Below are 17,823 nucleotides of genomic sequence, written 5' to 3'. Positions count from 1 at the left end.
CCAGTTTATCCCTCCCTACCCTCTTTCTCTCTGTTAACCGTAAGTTTGTTTTCTATGTCTGTTTCTGTTCTGTAAATAAGTTTGTCTGTTTTTAGGTGCCAAATATAAGTGATATCATATGGCATTTTTCTTTCTCTGTCTTACTGACTTCACTTAGGATGAGGATCTCCAGGTCCATCCACGTTGCTGCAAATGGCATTATTTAATAATTTTTTATGGGTGAGTAGTATTCCATTGTATAAATATACCGATTTTATTTTTTAACATGAGAGGGACACACACAGATGTAGTAGTAACATCAAAGGTCACTGATCACATCAGCATCCCAAATATACTTATGATAAAAAAAAAAGTCTGAAATATTGCGAGAATCACCAGCCTGTGACACAGAGACATTAAGTGAGCGAATGCTGCTGGGAAAATCGTGCAAGTTTGCCACAGACTTTCCATTTGTTAAAAAACAAAACAAAACTGTATCTTAGAAGTCCTTAAAAAAAGCTGTAAAAAAAAAAAGCTAAAAAAAAAAGCTATATCTTATAGAATAAAACGAAGTCTGTCTACAGTTGCAAATGGAAAGAAAAAAGTTCATTATGTTTGGTTTCCTTTGTCCTCATCATAAATAAACAAAATCTAGAATTCTCCCACCTCCTCAGCTCTGCGAGGGTTTTCTCTCCGGGTGTGGTTACAGACCAGTATCATCCTTATGGGATCCCACCGGTTACATAACTGGTGACACCAAACGCCTTCCAGATGCTGAATGACTCCGTGTTTTTCGAAATCTGATTCATCGTCAGAAAATGAAGCTTACAGTACATGGGTGTGGTTTTCCTGTCCACTGATTACAAGTCGCCTCTGCTTAACTTGAATGTTTAAACTCATCAGTTGGTGGAAACTTAGTGAAACTTCACAGGTATGTTCTCAGCCGGGGGAGTGTTGAGGTGACAAATGGAATTTCAATACAAATAAGACTGGCAGCTTGAGTGTTCACCGTGTGTATGATTATTAACGCATGTTTCCTGACGGGCTGTCTGTTGAAAACATTAAAAGAGCAGATTCCCCTGTCCTGGAGGTGAGGAACCTCCTATTTTATCTATCTATCTATCTATCTATCTATCTATCTATCTATCTATCTATCTATCCATCCATTCATCCATCCATCCATCCTGTCTACCCATCCATCCATCCATCCATCCTTCCACCCCTGCATCCAGCCCTGCATTCAGCCATCCATCCGTCCATCCTTCTGCCCACCCACCCACCCACCCACCCATCATTCTGTGCAGGTGCAGCTAAGCTCTGGGCTTCTTTCTGGGACCATTGTTCAGAAAATGGGGGCATTATCCTGTCCTGAGGGTGGAGTCTGTGGCCCTCGGACGTCAAAAAATCACCACTTGGACACTCACAAATGCCCAGTTGGAGGGTCTGTGGTCATAACCAGTCTTAACCATCTTGAGCTCAAACTGGACACAACTGACCCCAAGTCCCTGAAAAACAACTCAGACAAACATCTTACTGTTTGGGCGCCATGTTAGGGAGATGCGCAAGTTTTGTTTTGTTTTGTTTTGTTTTGTTTTGTTTTGTTTGTAGCTAAAATGAAAGCGATCAGTGAAGGCAGGTTACAAGTTCACTGTTCGTTAGGCAAGGCACAGTGTAATGCACGTCTGTGCCGAGTGCCCTCGGTTTCACGTGCAGAGCCAGAGGCCCGTTCCCCAGTGTGATCCGTCCCACTCTGGGTCTGGCTTACGACCCACGTGCGTGTTCCGTGGTATCCGGATACAACTCACGATGCTTTTTTCAATTAATTTAATCTTCATCCTGGAAGTTAGAGCTTCTTGAGGCCAAAGCATCTGTGTGATGTTGTGGAGATTTTTACTTTGGAGCCAAGGAAGGTAATACTTAAAAAAAAAAAAAAAAGTCATCTTAATGAATTAGAGAACTCTTCCAAAGGCCTTTATGTGTGGACATAAATACAAAGCCTCCAGGCCTGGCTTTCAGAGGGTGACGGTGCTTATTTATTATGGCTGATGATGGGCACCCAGACCCTTCCTGATACCACGCACTCCAGAAGCTTCTGGAATATTAAAGGCAGTGAAAAGAGGGAGGTGTCCCAATTGGCAGAGACTGAAGATTGGCCAGGTAGGGTCTTTCTTTTAAAAGTCATTGGGGTGAACTGGAAATTTCCTCAGGAAGTATCGTTCGATGTTAATGCTGGCACGAAGCACATGTTTCTTTCATCTATGCTTTATTCATTTGGCTTACCTCAAGGTGCCAAAATGGCTGCAGCAGCTCCGGCATCCCCTTGCTCCCCAAGAAGAGCCCTGGAGGTCCTCCTGTTTAGGACGGCCCAGGGTCCATACTCTCCATCAGCACCCCCTGCCCCACAAGACTGTGGCCTGGGGAGAGGGCAAGTAGTCATTGGCAGAGTTAAGGGTGAAAGGGGAGGGGTAGGAAAAAATGAAGAGGGGAGGGTGCTGGGAGGCGGGGCCCTCTCTGGCTGGGCATTCAACCCAGGTTAACTATAAGAAAGAACACCTCATAGGCAGATTTTGTTTGTTTGTTTTCCTCTGAAAATCATCACATTATCTTCATGCTTGTAAACCACAATCATGTCTTGGGGATTCTGCTGGCCCAGGAAAAGAACCACCTTCTCCCTGCCTCCAGCTGTGTCTGCTCACACTGCCGGCCTTGTAAGGTAAGCTGTCTGAGGGCCCCTGGGGTGTGAGTTCAGGCACCTGGGGCCAGGCATGTCCCTGTGTGTGGCAGCAGAAGGACACGTGCAGGGAGGGCCTGGGGGAGGAGCCCTGAGTCACCCTAGGGAAGAAGGGCCTGATGGGGAAGGAGCTGGCCCCGAGAAGCATAGGGTTTGGAGGGTGGAGTGCCAGAATGTGACTCAGGGATATTTCTCAGTCTGACACGGTGTTCCCGTACCCTGGAGGGACAGACAGAATTTTAAGCTACTGTCTTAATTAAAAAGAAAAAATCGGAAACCTGGGGCAGGAAAGTGCACCCATATTGTAGCTGTGGCTTGGGGCTGTCACCTCCCCTGCCCCCCCCCCCGCCCCCAACCAGGGCGCCAGCCTCCCCGGATGGGGGTTGGCAAGACATATCCTGTCCCTCCCCACCCCTGGCTTTGCCGGGAGACACTGCGGGAACGCGGAGACTCCTCCAAGAGAGGTCCTTGGTCAGGCTGGGAAGTCACGGCTGGTGCATTGCACCCCAAAACCCCACTGGTGCCCTGGGGCCTTGTTGGGGACCCCAGGCTGCTGCATCCAGGCAGGGGGTCCACACCTAACAGGGAAGGGAGGAGGGGCTTCACCCTGCCCTCAGGAGAGGCGGCCCTGGGGATCCCGTTAAAGAGACGTGGATGGAGGTGGGGGGGCCCCACAGTTTCCCAGCAGGGACGGAGTTTCGTTTTCCTTCTCCTCCGGGTAGAGATCACCCCTGGGGGCGCAGGCCCCTCTTCCGCTCCGTCCGCCCAGCAGCTCCCGAGCTCCCGCCCCCTAGTGCTCCCCGGGACCGCGGGCGGGGCCCGCTCTGGCCGGGGCGGGGCGACCGCGCCGCAGCCCCACCCCTCCCCGCCGCCGGCCCCTTCCCGGGCTGGGGGAGTCCCTCCCGCCGCCAGCCGCCCGCGCGCGCCGCTCCCGGGACGGTCCCTGCGCGGCGCGGGGCGCACCATGGCTCGCTGGGCTGTCTGCGCGCTGCTGCTGGTCGGCCTGCTCTGCACCCTGCTGCCCGCTCGCGGTGAGTGCGCGCCGGGGGCGCGGCGCGGGCTGGGGGACCCGCTTGGAGCCCGCGCCGGGACTCCAGGGAAGGGCCAGACCGGGGGAAGGGAGGGGGCGAAACTTGTGGGGCCCTTCTTGTTGAGGGGGACGTACTTTGGGGGCACACTGCGTGGGGGACGCACTTTGGCGGTCGCACTGGGGGTGTACCTTAGGGAGCGCACTGTGTGGGGAACGCAGCTTGGGGGGCGCATTGCGGGGGGACGTACTTCGGGGCGCACTACTTTGGGGGCGCACAGTGTGTGGCTGGGAGGCGCGTGGAGGGGCCCCCCTCCCCGCTGGCCGGACGCGCCGCTCCCGCGGGCGGCCACCGCCCCTCTGCCGTCCCCAGCTCCCTCGCTGCGCGCCTTTGGACTCACTCCAGAGGCCGAAAGTCAGCGTTTGTCTTCAGATCCACAAACTCTTAGAGTTCCAGGCACCTGGGCGAGCGGAGGCACTCGACGCCCCCCACTTCCCGCGGGATCCCCCTTCGCTCCCGGGGCGCGCCCCCGCGCCCCTGCAGCTGCCCCGCCCCCCCCACCCCAACCCCCCGGCCAGCGCTGGCCCGGCCCTGCGACCCCCCCCATCCGGAGCCGCCTCCCGGAGCCACGCCCTGCGGCCTGGGCCTAAATTTGGACTCGTCCCGGGAGCCCGAAGCCGGGCGGGGGAAGGGGGGGGCGGGGGGAGTCAAAATACTTGGCGCCGTGGGCACGGTCCTCACCGCTCTGCGTGTCCTGGCCGCGCGGCTCGGCGCAGAGCGACTCCGGCCAGAGACGCGCGCTCTCCCCGGTCGCCGCGCGTGCCCCGTGTGTCCTGTCCGAGCGCAGGACTCAGACAATCACGGAGCAAAGTGTCAGGGGGCGGGCAGGACGCCAGGGCCCCCACGCTCGCCGCCGAAGCTGGCTTCCTCCCCGCCGTCGCCCGCATTTTTCTCCTTCTCCTTTTAAAATGGAAGTCGAGGTCTTAACTTTCCTGCAGTCTCTCTCTGAAATGCTGGGGTCCTGCTGAGCGTGGCTTAAAAAAAAAAACTCGCTTTCTCCAATTAAGGATCGGTTTTTCCTTGTTGACATGGTTGCTTCTGAGTGGACAGGCACACAGGCCGGCGTCCTTTTAGGACTGAGGAGGGGGGATGGAGGTGGGCACATTTTAGGACCCAGACACAGGACAGAGAGGGCCTGGTCTGCACCTGGAAATTTCCAGCTCAGCGCTAGAGGCTGGATTTTGAATTCTGCCCCACCCCACCCTGACTCCCCCATTTTTGCTCTCGAGAGGATTTGCACATTGATGTGTGCACTTTTTCGATGTGTCCCATGCATTCTAGAAGTTGTGCGTTCTGGTGGAGAATCAGAAAAAAAAAAAAAAAAATCCAGCCTGACCCCCGGGGACCTCTTGGAAGAGTTTAGAGTTTGCTGGGTAGGGAGGGCCAGGAACGGGTCCCTGCTTTCCTTCACCAAATCCCACCTGACTGTCCCACCACAAACGTTCCACGGGGTCTTGTTTCTGCTGTGTGTTTGAGTGACATCTACCCACAAGAATTTTCCGTGCATCCCTCGGGCTATGCCTTCATTCCTGTTTCATGAGTTAAGTCCTCACAGAGCCCTCGCAGTGCGCTGGGTTCCAGGCAAATGGGGCAGAAGGGCTTCTGGTCGCCCAGAAAAGTACCATCCGCCTGGGGTGGGGGCGGGGAGAGAAACATCTCATGGGACAGCTAGGTTGTCGGACCACAAAGACGGTGACAGTCACACAGTTCAAGGACTCAGCCGCCAAGAACACCATCTTGGCCAGTGTGAGCACTTGGCTGGGTTTGAAGCTCTCGTGGGTGACCATTTTTGACAATTTTAATGTACAGGCTATATTTTGGGGGCACCCCGGCAAGCCGTATGATAATTTTTAGAAAAACCCACAGTACCCATAACCCGAAATTGCCTGATTTCTAGGCATGTTGTTCCCGGCCACTCCAAGATGGGGGAGTTTGACGTTTTAGTGGCAGTGGGGTGGCAGAGGCACAGAGCAGTGGAGGAGGGAGGGGAGGGGAGGGGAGGGGATCCCGACTCGCCCCCCAAAAGCAGAGAGTGCGCAGAGCTTTCCTACAAGTTGGCCTCCTGCCCCACCCCCTCTCCCCTGCCGGATCCTTCTGGGGTCCGGGGCAGGGACAGGCTGTTCCTGAGAGATACAAATGGGGTTTTTATCAGGGGAGAAGCTGAGGACACACTTCCCTTTAGAAATAGGGGTTTGCTTTGGTTTCCGTTCTGGCTACAAAAGTCCATTGAGTCAAGGACAGCTCTTCACTTCAGGGCTGAGAGCCCTGGCGTTCTTTCAGAGTCCTCGGGAACACTGGGACCAGGTTTCTCCGGACATTTCCGTGGGTTGTAGAGAAGGAAAGAAGCCACTTCAACTTTAAATAGAGCTCAGTTCCCCAGGGGACACTTGGCAAAGTCTGGAGACATTTTTTTGGTTGTCACAACTCAGGGAGGGGGGCATCTCCTGGCACGTGGTGGGTGGAGACCAGGGACGCAGCTGCACACCCCACAGTGCACAGGACACCCCCCATCAGAGAGTCATCCGGCCCCAGATGTTAGGTTGCGAAACCCCGGTGTTTATAAGTAGTAAGAATGCTAGGTTGTTGGCTGCTGGGTGTTTTGATTCTGTTTTCTTCCTCCAGTTAGAAAAAACCCCATTCCAGACCCTAAAACGGCTGGTACCAGGGGGACCTCGGGGAGAAATGCGTGGGATATGGGTCCCCAGCCTCACAACTCTCCCGGAGGCGGTCTGCACGCACTGTTTGAAACCCGGAAACGCCGACGGAAGCAGACTCGGGTGGTTTGGGGGTTCCCTGGCACCCCCACACCCAAGCAAGTGTCGGCTTGATTTCTCCAGCCTCCCACCCCTCTGCCCCGTGGCCGCCAGGTCTCTGCCCACCGGGCAGAGGAAGTGAGTTTCATTATCCGGCCTGCATGTTGGCTCAGATAAAGGATAATTGCCTGTTATTTCCCTCAGTGCTTTGCTGGTTTCTGAATTCTCAGCTGACGATGTTTCCACACTTTTTTTTTTTTTTTTTTTTTTTTTTTGCGCATGGGGATATTAAAATACTTGATTTTGGCAGGGGAGGGAGAAGCACTTTTCTTCCTCTGGATAATGTGCTAGTTGGCAGCCTCTTGCTGAAAAAAAAAAAAAAAAAAAAGAATGCAGTTAAAAAAAGAAAAAGACAAATGAACATAAATACGAAACAGAAACAGACTCACAGACATAGAATAGACTTGTGGTTGCCTGTGGGTAGCAGGGTGGGAAGGAACAGACTGGGAGTTTGAGATTTGCAAATACGGACAGGTATGTATAGGATAGATAAACAAGATTATACTGTAGAGCACAGGGAAATGTATACAAGATCTTGTAGCTCATGGCGGAAAAAAAAATGTGACCATGAATATATGTATATTCATGTATAATTGAATGCTCTACACTGGACATTGGCCCAACATTGTAAACTGACCATAACTCAATAAAATAAAATAAAATAAACATGTTTCTTCTAAAACTAAAAAAAAAAAAAAAAGAATGCATTTAGTAGAGGAGTTCAGCCCATGCAGAGTGTAAGCGTCAGGCTGGGATTTCACGGAGGGTACCTGGCACTTTTTTCCAGCTCATGTTTTCCCCCAGAGGAGACTGACCACCGCCCACGTGGAGCGTGTGTGGTGTTTGTTCCTGCTGAGATTTTCCAATGACAGTGGCTGCTTTTAGGGGGAAGAAAAAGCACATGCCGTGTGCGACTTACAGACAGGGTTAGAGGTGAGGCTGTTGCTGTCTTTGGTGGGGGAGGACTCCAAGCCGCTCAGCACCCTGGAACCCTTCGGACGCCCAGACGTCCGAGGGGCACCGTACAAGGAGACGTGGGAGAGACTCACCTCCCTGAGTCCCCGTGTGGCTTCTTGTCACACCTGGGTGCCCGTCCCACATAAAGCAACAGAGAGCACTCTTTGATCTCCTTTCCCAATTCTTGTGATTGATAACAGAGTGTGTGCTTACAGGTCTCCAGAAGTCCTCTTGGGAGGGTACAATATACTGGGAAATAGTTTTTACGAACAAGAGGGGCTTTTTTTTTCTAACCCTCGGGAGATGACACGTACTTGAAAAATGAACGGCCCGCGAGCGTTGTAATCATTCACGTGGATTTAATGATGCACGTCACAGCAGCCCCTTTGTGGCCATGCGGCTGGCCCGAGAGTCTTAAGTGGGACGGGGAACGTTACAGTTCAACACAAAGGTCGGCCCAGAAAAGCCTCTGCACCAGGGGAAAGAGAAGTAATGTCCAGTCACACTCACAACCTTACAGTACAAAGACCACCCCCACACACACACACACGCACACACAGAGACACATCGCGGTCAACATCCGTGAATATTTCGCTATATTTGCATCCTCCTGGGACAATCGCCAGGCTGTGTGGGATGCACAGATTGCTGGTCTTGCGGAATGCCGCCATATTGCGTCTCATTTTGGCTTTGTCCTCACATGGGGAGCTGGTTGACCACCCAACACTTACTTTCTTTCTTTTTTTTTAAGTTTGTGCTAATCTCTTGAGTGAAAGAGGTTAACTAACCAGAATTCGTTGTTTGCATTTACCTAATTCATCCTCAAAGCACAGCTCGGAGAGATGCCTTGGCTCCAGACCACTGCGATAAAGCGAGTCACGTGAATGGTTTTGGTTTCCTGGTGCATGTGAAAGTTACTCAGCCTCTTAGGTGTGCAACAGCATTATCTCTTTAAAAAAAAAAAAAAGCATGAAAAAAAAACCCAACGTACAGATCTTAATTTAAAAAATACGCTTTATTGCTCAAAAGATGCAAACCATCCTCTGAGCCGTCAGCGAGTTGTCATGGTAACATCACAGATTACTCATCGCTAGTCATCCAAAGAAGTGTAATCCTAGTGAAAAAGTTTGCCGTAGCGGGAGAGTTACCCACATGTGACACAGAGGCACAAAGTGTGCTGGTGCTGCTGGGAAAATGGCGCCGACACTGCTGGATGCAGGGTTGCCCCAAACCCGCAGTCTGTCAAAAACGCGGTAAAGTGTAATGCAATTCGACGGGGTCTGCCTGCGCCTTTCGCATCTGTGTCTGCAGCTGGCCACACAGGGCCACAGCAGCTCCTGGCTTTGAATTTCCTGTTCTGCCTACCATTCTGACACCAGTTTCGGGAGCGAGCCCGTGGGTGTGGCTCAGCTTTGTGTTAAGAAGGACTCGGTGAGCAACCTCATTGCTCATATTATTTAAAAAAAAAAAAATCCCCTGAACAGGAAACCAGAAACTTCTGTTTTTGTTTCTGCAGAGTTAGATGCATGCAGTATTTTTTTTTTCTAGTTAGACACCCGTTGGTGGGCTGTGAGTTTAGTGAGTGTCCAGCAGTGTCGAAAAGAAGGACATAAAACAGATGAGAGAAGAAAAACACCCAGCCATTCTGCGCAGGCTTTGGTGACGTCGCCTCTGTCTGGGTGGCCTGGGCCGCGATGGAAAATGTCTTTGTTCCCGCGGACGGCAGGCAGGACGGATCAAACTCCGTGGCCGGTCTGGACCCCTTTCACATTGCTCTGCTTTCTCCAGATAGCATCTCACCATTTTTTTTTGAGAAGGGCCATCAGGTTGCTGAGGATCAGCCACTTTTGAAAGCGCAAAAAGTCATGGCTTCCAAGTGTACTTTTGACGGGGGTAAAAAAAAAAGTGCCCACGTTCGGTCCTCAGTGGAAATGACGGTATTTGGCAACACTATGTGCCTCATCCCCCGTGGAAGAGACACAGGGCGACGCTTACATATTGGACACAGAGTAACACTGTGTAGCAGGAAGGGCACTGGGTGTGCACGAATGTGTGAGCGAGCGGGAGGTGGGTGCACAGCTGGGTGTGTGCGAGGTTCCCGCGCCGGTCGCTGCTGGACCGGGGAGGGCAGGGCCCCTCCGTGCTGAGGAATTGACTTAAGGACTCGTGAACTGGCTGCAGGGAGGTAGCCCTTGACGGATGTGATGGATGGTTGATGGGTGGGTGGATGACAGACAGGTAGATGGACAGGTGGATACTGATAGATTGATTGACAGATAACAGTGATGGATGCGGATCGGTAAATAGATTACCTACGTACATAGCTAGACAGAAGACGGAGAGACAGGGAGCTGCGGGAGCCCATCGCAAGCGGTTTCCAGTTGGAGGGGGCACCCTTTCTCGTTGCTTTGAAACTGCCAGCACCCTCACCTCGTCACAAGCACATCATGAGGCATTGAGTTATCATCCCCGCGTTGTGACAGGCTCAGGAGCTGCCTTGGTGTTGGGGAAGGAATCAGGGAGGGGAAGATGGGCCTCTGCTGGGGTGTAGATCACACCCTGTGTCCTGATGCAGCAGAGAAAGCGTCCCGGTCCCCCTCTGGAAGGGTGCCGCTGGGTTCCCACCCCCGACTCTCTCTCCAGGTGGGGCTTACCCAGGTTACTGCTCAGACACCGGGTCCATCTGGTTGGACCCCTGGCTGTATTCTCAGCTCCTCGTGATTTTTCTCCCTGGTGTTCATCTCCTCCTTTACCCTTACCTTTTGTGATATGACCATGGGCCCAGCCCCCTCCTCCAACGGAAGTTGCCCTTCACTCCTGCCAGCTCCCTCTCCCACCTCTGATGTTAGCAAGTCCTGCTGATTTCACTTCTAAATCTTTCTCTACCCCTGCCCCATTCTCCATTTCTGCTCTTTTTGAGAACCTCCCCCCTCCCCCAGCCCCACTCCTCATATCTTTCCAGGATGAATACAAGAAGCCCTTAACTAGTTTATTCCCTGGACCCTCGGGGACTTTGAGGAGGCCTGGGGACCCCCTCACGGAATAATGTACTTTTTAATGCATAAGATAGGATTGCCAAGGAAACTGATGACATGAAACCAACTATCCAGTGTGCAGGTGAAGAAGGCTCTGGCCTCAGCCAGGGCTGTTGGCAGACCCTGGACCAAGACACCAGAAATGAGACAGAAGGAAGAAACCGTGTTAAGGAGAATTGAGGAAGTGAAAATCCATAGCTGGGTTCTGCAAAGCAGGCCACACACTGGCATCACATGGGTGAGCTTCAACACCCTGGTAGATCCCAGCCCCCAAAGTTTCTAATATAACTGGCCTGGGGTACAGCTGCCATTGGGACTGAAAATAAAATCTCCCTGGGTGTGTAGCCAAGAGTTGAGAACCAACATCTAGAGGCCATGCTTCTCAAACTGTGATGTGCGTAGGCATTGCCCACGGAAATGCCTTAGTCTGGCTGGGAGGGATGCCAAGGGCTTCCTGGAGGAGGCAGCATCTCATCAGGGCTTTGAGGCATGAAATAGGAGTTTTCCTGGTACAGAAAGAAGAGATTGGCGTTTACCGCCAAGTAGAGGATTCGAGTCAAGGCCTGACGACGGCCAAGGTGTTTACACTGTGTGACCCCCCTCCCCCAAATCTTTCACAAGATGTTGGGGGTGATTGTAAATTTTCAAGGAATGCACAGTGACATCTGTGACACACCACAGGCACTACTATGAGTAAGTCGTTTGTCCTTAAGTACCATCCATCCTTAGTATTCTCAGACTCTCTATTTGCGAATCTGCCTACTTGCTGCCATTTATTTTTAATTCTCAAATCACTACTCTCTCAGTTCAGGAATTTGTGCAGGGCAGAGAAAAAAAAAAAAACTGAGTCACATTTCCGGTCTCAGACTGTGAACAAGTGTCTGTGTAGTGTCATGTTTTTGCGTTTTTGTGCTTTCTGCTTGTGATTTTGCTGTGTAACCCACCCACCCACTCACCCCTGCCATGTAGTGCTGAAGTGCTGTCTGTTGCCTCTAAGCACAAGAAGGCTGCCAGGTGCCTTAGGGAGAAAATAATGCATGTGAGACGAACTTCGTTTAGGCAGGAGTGATACTGCTGCGGGCATGGACAATACAGGTTATGTAACATTAAATGATGCAGGAACACGCATAACACCAGGTTATGTGTTATTCATTAGCTGATGACAGTGAGACCTGAGGGTGCAGCCGCTAAACTGTCTTTCCTCAGGAGTCATGACTGAATACTTGCTGATTCAGAATATCCGGTGATTTTATCAAAGGAAACCACCAAATACAACGTGACTCCACAGTGATTAATAAGCGGAACCGTTAACTCCAGTTTGGGGGCTTTGGGCCAGAACCTGGAGATGCAGGGGGATCCATGAGCTGATAAAAATTTGGGTCATTTGGGGCCAGCGTGAAGGGGCAGGACAGGGACCAGTGTGAAGAGAGGTGGCTGGAGATGAAACTGGAAATGGAGGTGGGGCTTCGAGTCACGTCCTGGAGATGGTATTTCGGGGAGCGATGCCTCGGTTTCTTCCCTGAGGGAGGCTGGATCCCCTGGGGTCCTGGAACTCCCTCCCTACAGCAGTGGGCTCAGGGGACCCTGGCTGTCATTCCCCGTGTCCCAGCCCACCATGCAAGGCTCAGAGTGGGTCCTCAGAAAGGGGACCTCAGCCCAGAAGGGTGGGCGGTCACCTGTGAGATTGTTACAAATGCAGGTTCACAGGCCTGGCCCCAACCCGCTGAATCTGTCTTTGGACGCAGGGTCCAGAAACGTGGGCTCCCCGAATTCTAAAAACCGCTGGTCCTCGGAACCCAGAGCCCAGCTCACAGCTTGAGCGGGTTGTCCGGGGTCTTCTAAAATTTGGCACGGCTGGGAGGGCTGTCCCCCGGAGTTACAGCACACGAGAAAACATGCCCCTCCTGGAGACTAAACGTCTGCCAGGAGGAACGTTCAGTCGCGCACCTCGAGAAAGGTCACGGCAGTGCCTGGCGCCGGTCATGCCAGCTGCAGGAAATCCAGGCCGTCTCAGACAGGGAGGAATCAAATCAAATCAAATCAAACAGCGCTTCCCATCACCTGATCCCGCGGGGGCCCCTCCCTGCTCACCTGGGGGAGTTGTGGGTTCCATGGAATTACCCGCAGACAAGCCCCCACAAGCCCAGAGTCGTGGTTTTCAGGAGCGGGCCATGCGATGGGTTTCTTTTTTCCAGAAAAAGACACCTGTGCCGGGCGTCCCCCAGAGGCTGAATGTGAAGCACACGCGTGGTCACTGAGTCCCTCCTAATGTGCTTGTGGGTCTTCTGCAACCTCTGTTTCTAGTGAGGGTGGGGGAAACGGCGGGAGGGAGTGGAGAACGCTCAAGGTCAGCGTCTGGCCAGGACCAGGGCGTGGCTGTCGCGGGTGGACTCAGGGCGTGGGGGACCCTGATGCTGCCTTTGACGGTGGGGGGGACGGGGTCGGAGGTTACGGGGTGTCTGTTTCTCACCCCCCGCAAAAGGGAGAGTTGTGGAGATCAGCTGGATTGTCCAGCGAGCCCCAGGAACAGACGAGGCCCTGGGGAAATTCATCTGGGGCTGCTGTTAGCCTTGCGGGATTATTATGGGATTCCTGCCTTATTCGTGTGAACGTCTGGAAGGCGGGGGAATCCTCTGCCTGCCTAACGTTTATTTCAAGTCTAATTTTGTGTCTGGAGGGTACTTCTATTTTTACTTATACCTGTATTTTTTTATGTAATTGGTAGTTTTTGTGGGTAAATGATGAATTACATAATTCATAATTTCTAAAACTTATTATTATATTGTATTTACATTCTAATTTTATTTCTAGAATTTATTCTTGTTTTATATATATGTATGTTCACGTGTATAATAGTTTCTGTGTATAAATTGCAAATTACATAATTTATAATTTATTATAAAAATGTATAGTCTATTTGAGTTTTGACTATATTTTATTCCTATTTTATTTATACATGTATTCATTTATATAATTGATAGTTTCTTTGTATCAATTATAATTTGTGTAAATTATAAATTACATAATTTAATTTATTATACAAATTTAGTGTAATTTTTTCCTAGAATTTCTATTCTATTTATACATATATTCATTTATATAATTGATAGTCTATGCATAACTTATAAATGGTGTAATTTGTAATTTATTTATTTTTTATAAAAATTTATATTCTCTATTCAAATTTTGTTTGTATAACTTATTTCTATATTATTTTATTATATTTATTATATATAATATTATATATTATTCATTATATAATCAATAGGTTCTGCTTATAATTTATATAATTTACAATTTATTTATTATTATAAAATTTATATTTTCTTTCTTATTTTCTTTGTATGATTTATTTCTATTTTATGTCCATATATTTACGTAATTTATAAACTGTGTCTAAAGTGTGAATGATTTAATTTGTAATTTCTGTGATTATATTTCCGTTTTATTTCTCTCCTAATTTTGTTTCTATGGCTTATTTCTATATGTTTCTGTATATTTACTTACGTGATTTCTCAGTTCTGTGCATCATAAATTACGTTGTTTGTAATTTCTATAATTATTAGTCACTACATTTTCTTTCTGTTCTAAATTTGTGTCTATAACTTATTTCCACTTTATTTGTAGTTATTTATGCATTCGGTAAGTTCAGGTATAAATGATGTAACTTACAATTTCCGTTAAGTCATTATTGTCAGCATTTCTAGCCTCATTTTTGTTTCTACGTCCCAGTGCGGTCCTGGTAGAGTTTCGGAGAAACCCGACGGCCTTCTCTTGGTCTGAATTTGTCATTTGCTTAGTTCGTGGCTGTCAAACCACCCGTTTGCGGAGCTCGGGGGCGGCGGCGCTCGCGCCCCGGGGAGGCGCCACACGCCCGGGGTGGCCTCGGAGGCGTCCGGTGTCGGGAGGACCAGCCGAGGGAAACAGGAAAGACTGAAGCCAAGGGAGGGCGCAGGCGGGGATGGCTCTGCGGGGCCCCCGGCTGTGCCCCGCACGCCTGCGGGTTCCGGGGGGCCGGGAGGGGTGGGGAGCCTGTGCAGGCTTCCCCCATGGGCTGGACTGGGCTGGGCTGCTTCACCAAGAAGCTCAGTGCCTTGGATGTGCGGCCCGGACGCCTGGCTCCTGCCCCGCGTGCAGGCTCTGCGCCCAGGCACACAGGCTCTGATGTGTGTCAGGGCCCCGCGGGGGTCAGCAGAGGACATGGAGGTGGGCCGTGACCCCTCGAAGCGGGTGGAGCCTGTAGGAGGGCAGGTCGTGCAGGGAGACGCGGCGGCCTCGCAGTGAGGGTGCGATCCAGGCGGGCGGCGGTGAGGAACCAGACCTGCGAGGCCGCGGGGACAGCCCCGGGCCGGCTGCACGCAGGGTGGTGAAGCAGACAGACAGGCAGACGCGTGCACACTCGGTGCTCCCGGGCACATGCAGACGCGCATACACGCAGCACTCGTGTTCAGTGCGTATTTGCACGCGCAGACACCCGTGAGCGCACATGTGCACCCCACGTGCACCAGCCCCCGTGGACACCCGTGCCCACAGGGACGCGTGGGCGCACGTGCAGACGTGCAGTGCCCCCCCATGCAGTGTGCGTGCCCACGGATGCACGTGCACGCGGACACATCCCCACAAACACGCCTATCCATGCGCGTGCGGACCCAGACGCGCGCACAAGCGTAAGCACACGTTACGCGTAAAGATCTGCCTTTTACGTTCACGTTTGTCGCTGTTGGTTTTTAGCGGTCCAAACAGCCCTCTCTGCTGTTCTTTACATTTATTTTTTTAATTTTAAATTTTTTAAAAATGGAGGTCCTGCGGATGGAACGCAGGCCTTTACGCACGCTAAGCACACCTTTTTTGTTTGTTTTTTTGGCCACTGAGTTATATCCTCACCCCTTCCGCTGTTCTTCCGAAGGCCCCGCGCCCCATTTCCCCCTAAACACGGCATCGTGCACTCCTGGAATCTCTTCGGGGCGACTTGCCCCGATGTCCGGGGCGTGCTCCTTGGATTTCGGGGTCACCATGATGGCAAGCAAGGCGAGCGTCTGAGACAGGCGCCTTCGGGCGAATCACCCCCGTGGGTTTCTGTGTGAACCCATAGGCCCGCGAGCGTGCGCGTGTCCGCTGGGGTCTTCGGGCGCATACAAGTCCCTCCCAAGCCGCACCCCACCTCGGGAGCACCTGCCGCCTCTCGCCTGCTGCGGGAAGTGCAGAAACCGCTTCTGTTTTGTTGGGCACCTGTGTGGGTGCAGAGACCGGCACGTCCGGGCTCTGAGGCGGTGGAACCGCCCCGGTGTGGATGCTGGCGACCGCTCAGAGCAGGCTGTCCCCAGAGCTGAGGGTTCTGCCACCTTCCTCCCGAGTTTTTTTTTTTTTTTTTTTTTTAAAGTTTGGGGCACATTTCATTGTTCATATAGTTTTTTTTTTTTTTTAATTGAAGTAGAGTTGGTTTGCAGTGTGTGTTAGTTTCAGGCGTACAGCACAGTGATTCCGTTATATGTGGGCATAAATACATTTATTTTTTCAGATTCTTTTCCATCAAAAGTTGCTACAAGGTGTTGAATGTAGTTCCCTGGGCTGCAGAGAAGATCCTCATTGTTTATCTATGTTATATGTAGTAATGTGTATCTGTTAATCCCAAACTCCCAATTTATCCCTCCCCCTCTTTTACCCTTTGGTAACCGTAAGTGTGTTTTCTGTCTGTGATTCTGTCTCTGTTTTGTAAATAAATTCATTTGGATCATTTTAAAATTTGTTTTATTTGTTTATTTATTGATTTTTTTAACGGAGGAGCTAGGGATTGGGCCCAGGACCTCCTTCATGGTAAGCAAGCGCTCTACCACTAACCTGTGCCTCACCCTGTATTATATTTTTTTAGATTCCACACAAAGGTGATGTCACATAATATTTGTCTTTCTCTGACTTACTTAGTGTGATGGAACACAGGTTTGCAGAACTCATCCACGTTGCTGCAAATGGCATTATTTCATTCTTTTTTTGTCTGCTTGCCTGTTTTTAATACACACACGGAAAAACACACAGAGAAACACACTCCCCAAACTGCCCCTAGACACACCTCCACACACGTGCCCACACACAAACTACACACATGCACGTGCGAACCACCCTTCCCACACACAAAGAGCACACACAAACACACATAAAGTTCCATGCCCCCAAACGGCACCCGGACCCATCTACCCGTGTGTGTTCACACACAGAACATGCACCCCAGCTACACAAATACACACCTGCAAACCACACACATAGCTCCACGCAAAACCTCACACATACACCCCAAACCACACAGTAAGTAGACACATGCTGTGTCTCACACGCGAATGCACACGCACACACACCCACCACAGACACATGAACGTTCCCTCCCGCACACACACGCAGTCACACACACACACAGACTTGGGAGAGAGTTCCATCGTAACGGGGTAAACACAGTGGAATAAAGGCAGTTTCTCCTCCTCTGGGATCCCAGGAGATTAAAAACAAATTTTTTTTTAACCTTTTTCTGGGTTGTCGAATGTTTGTACAGAAGTATGTTTCGGTTGGGTAATTATAGAAAGCTTGTTTATTCAAGGATTTTCCCTGTGTTTTTTTTTTTTCCCCCATCATGTATTGGAAATGGTTACTATCTTGTGTCAAAAGACCCACTTTTTTGGAATAATGTATGTGCAGAGTTATCATGGTTTGACACTATTTTAACTGCTGCTAAACTCTAAGGTTATCAATAGTCTAAAAAAAATAATAAATGAACATCTTCTTGCCTGGAGGTCTGAAAGTGAAACATTTCACGTGAGAAATCACAACACGTTTTACGTTGTGAAAGGCGCTGAATCCCGCAAGCATCTGAAAATCCCAAATCTTGCCCTTTCTAATGGCTTTCTTAATTTCCCATTTTACCTTTCTTTGACTTATTTCTAATGGGACTCTTTCCCTTTTAGGCCAAGATTTTGACTTATCGGACGCCCTTGACGGTGAGTCGTATTAAACGCGTTTTACAACGCGTTTTACAAAGGACCCCAGGAAACGCAGCTTCCTGGGGTCCCTCGAGTCCCGTGGGATGAGAAAATTCAAGATGCCCTTGATGGGATAAACACATTTTATTTGGTGGGATAATTTCCGCACCCTGTGGTGATTAGCAGTGCCAGACAGGGTTGCCTGGCGCCCGGGGAAGGGGCTGGGGCGGACCCCCATGGGCACGCGGGTGGGCG

General features: G+C 50.7%; 1 protein-coding gene and 1 long non-coding RNA gene across 3 annotated transcripts in view; one reads left to right on the top strand and one right to left on the bottom strand.

Moving 5' to 3' along the window:
• Positions 1-1,374: 1,374 nt before the first annotated feature.
• Positions 1,375-4,605, bottom strand: LOC116662064. Its single transcript, XR_004318044.1, has 3 exons — positions 4,480-4,605; positions 2,260-2,393; positions 1,375-1,895 (listed from the first exon to the last, which is right to left on the bottom strand). It is a non-coding gene; the product is annotated as an uncharacterized LOC116662064 (long non-coding RNA).
• Positions 3,576-17,823, top strand: part of CD99 (CD99 molecule (Xg blood group)) — a 33,012-nt gene continuing 18,764 nt past the window's right edge. Inside the window, exons 1-2 of one of the 2 annotated variants that reach the window (XM_032475300.1) lie at positions 3,576-3,741; positions 17,554-17,586. In XM_032475300.1, the coding sequence (XP_032331191.1) occupies positions 3,675-3,741; positions 17,554-17,586 (100 nt within the window). In that variant the 5' untranslated portion in view covers positions 3,576-3,674. The remainder of the gene's footprint in view (positions 3,742-17,553; positions 17,587-17,823) is intronic. The other variant, XM_032475299.1, reaches the window with a different exon arrangement.

This window comes from Camelus ferus, chromosome X (assembly GCF_009834535.1).
Source record: "Camelus ferus isolate YT-003-E chromosome X, BCGSAC_Cfer_1.0, whole genome shotgun sequence".
Classification (NCBI taxonomy): Eukaryota; Metazoa; Chordata; class Mammalia; order Artiodactyla; family Camelidae; genus Camelus; species Camelus ferus.
This window is presented reverse-complemented; position numbering and strand designations above follow the sequence as displayed.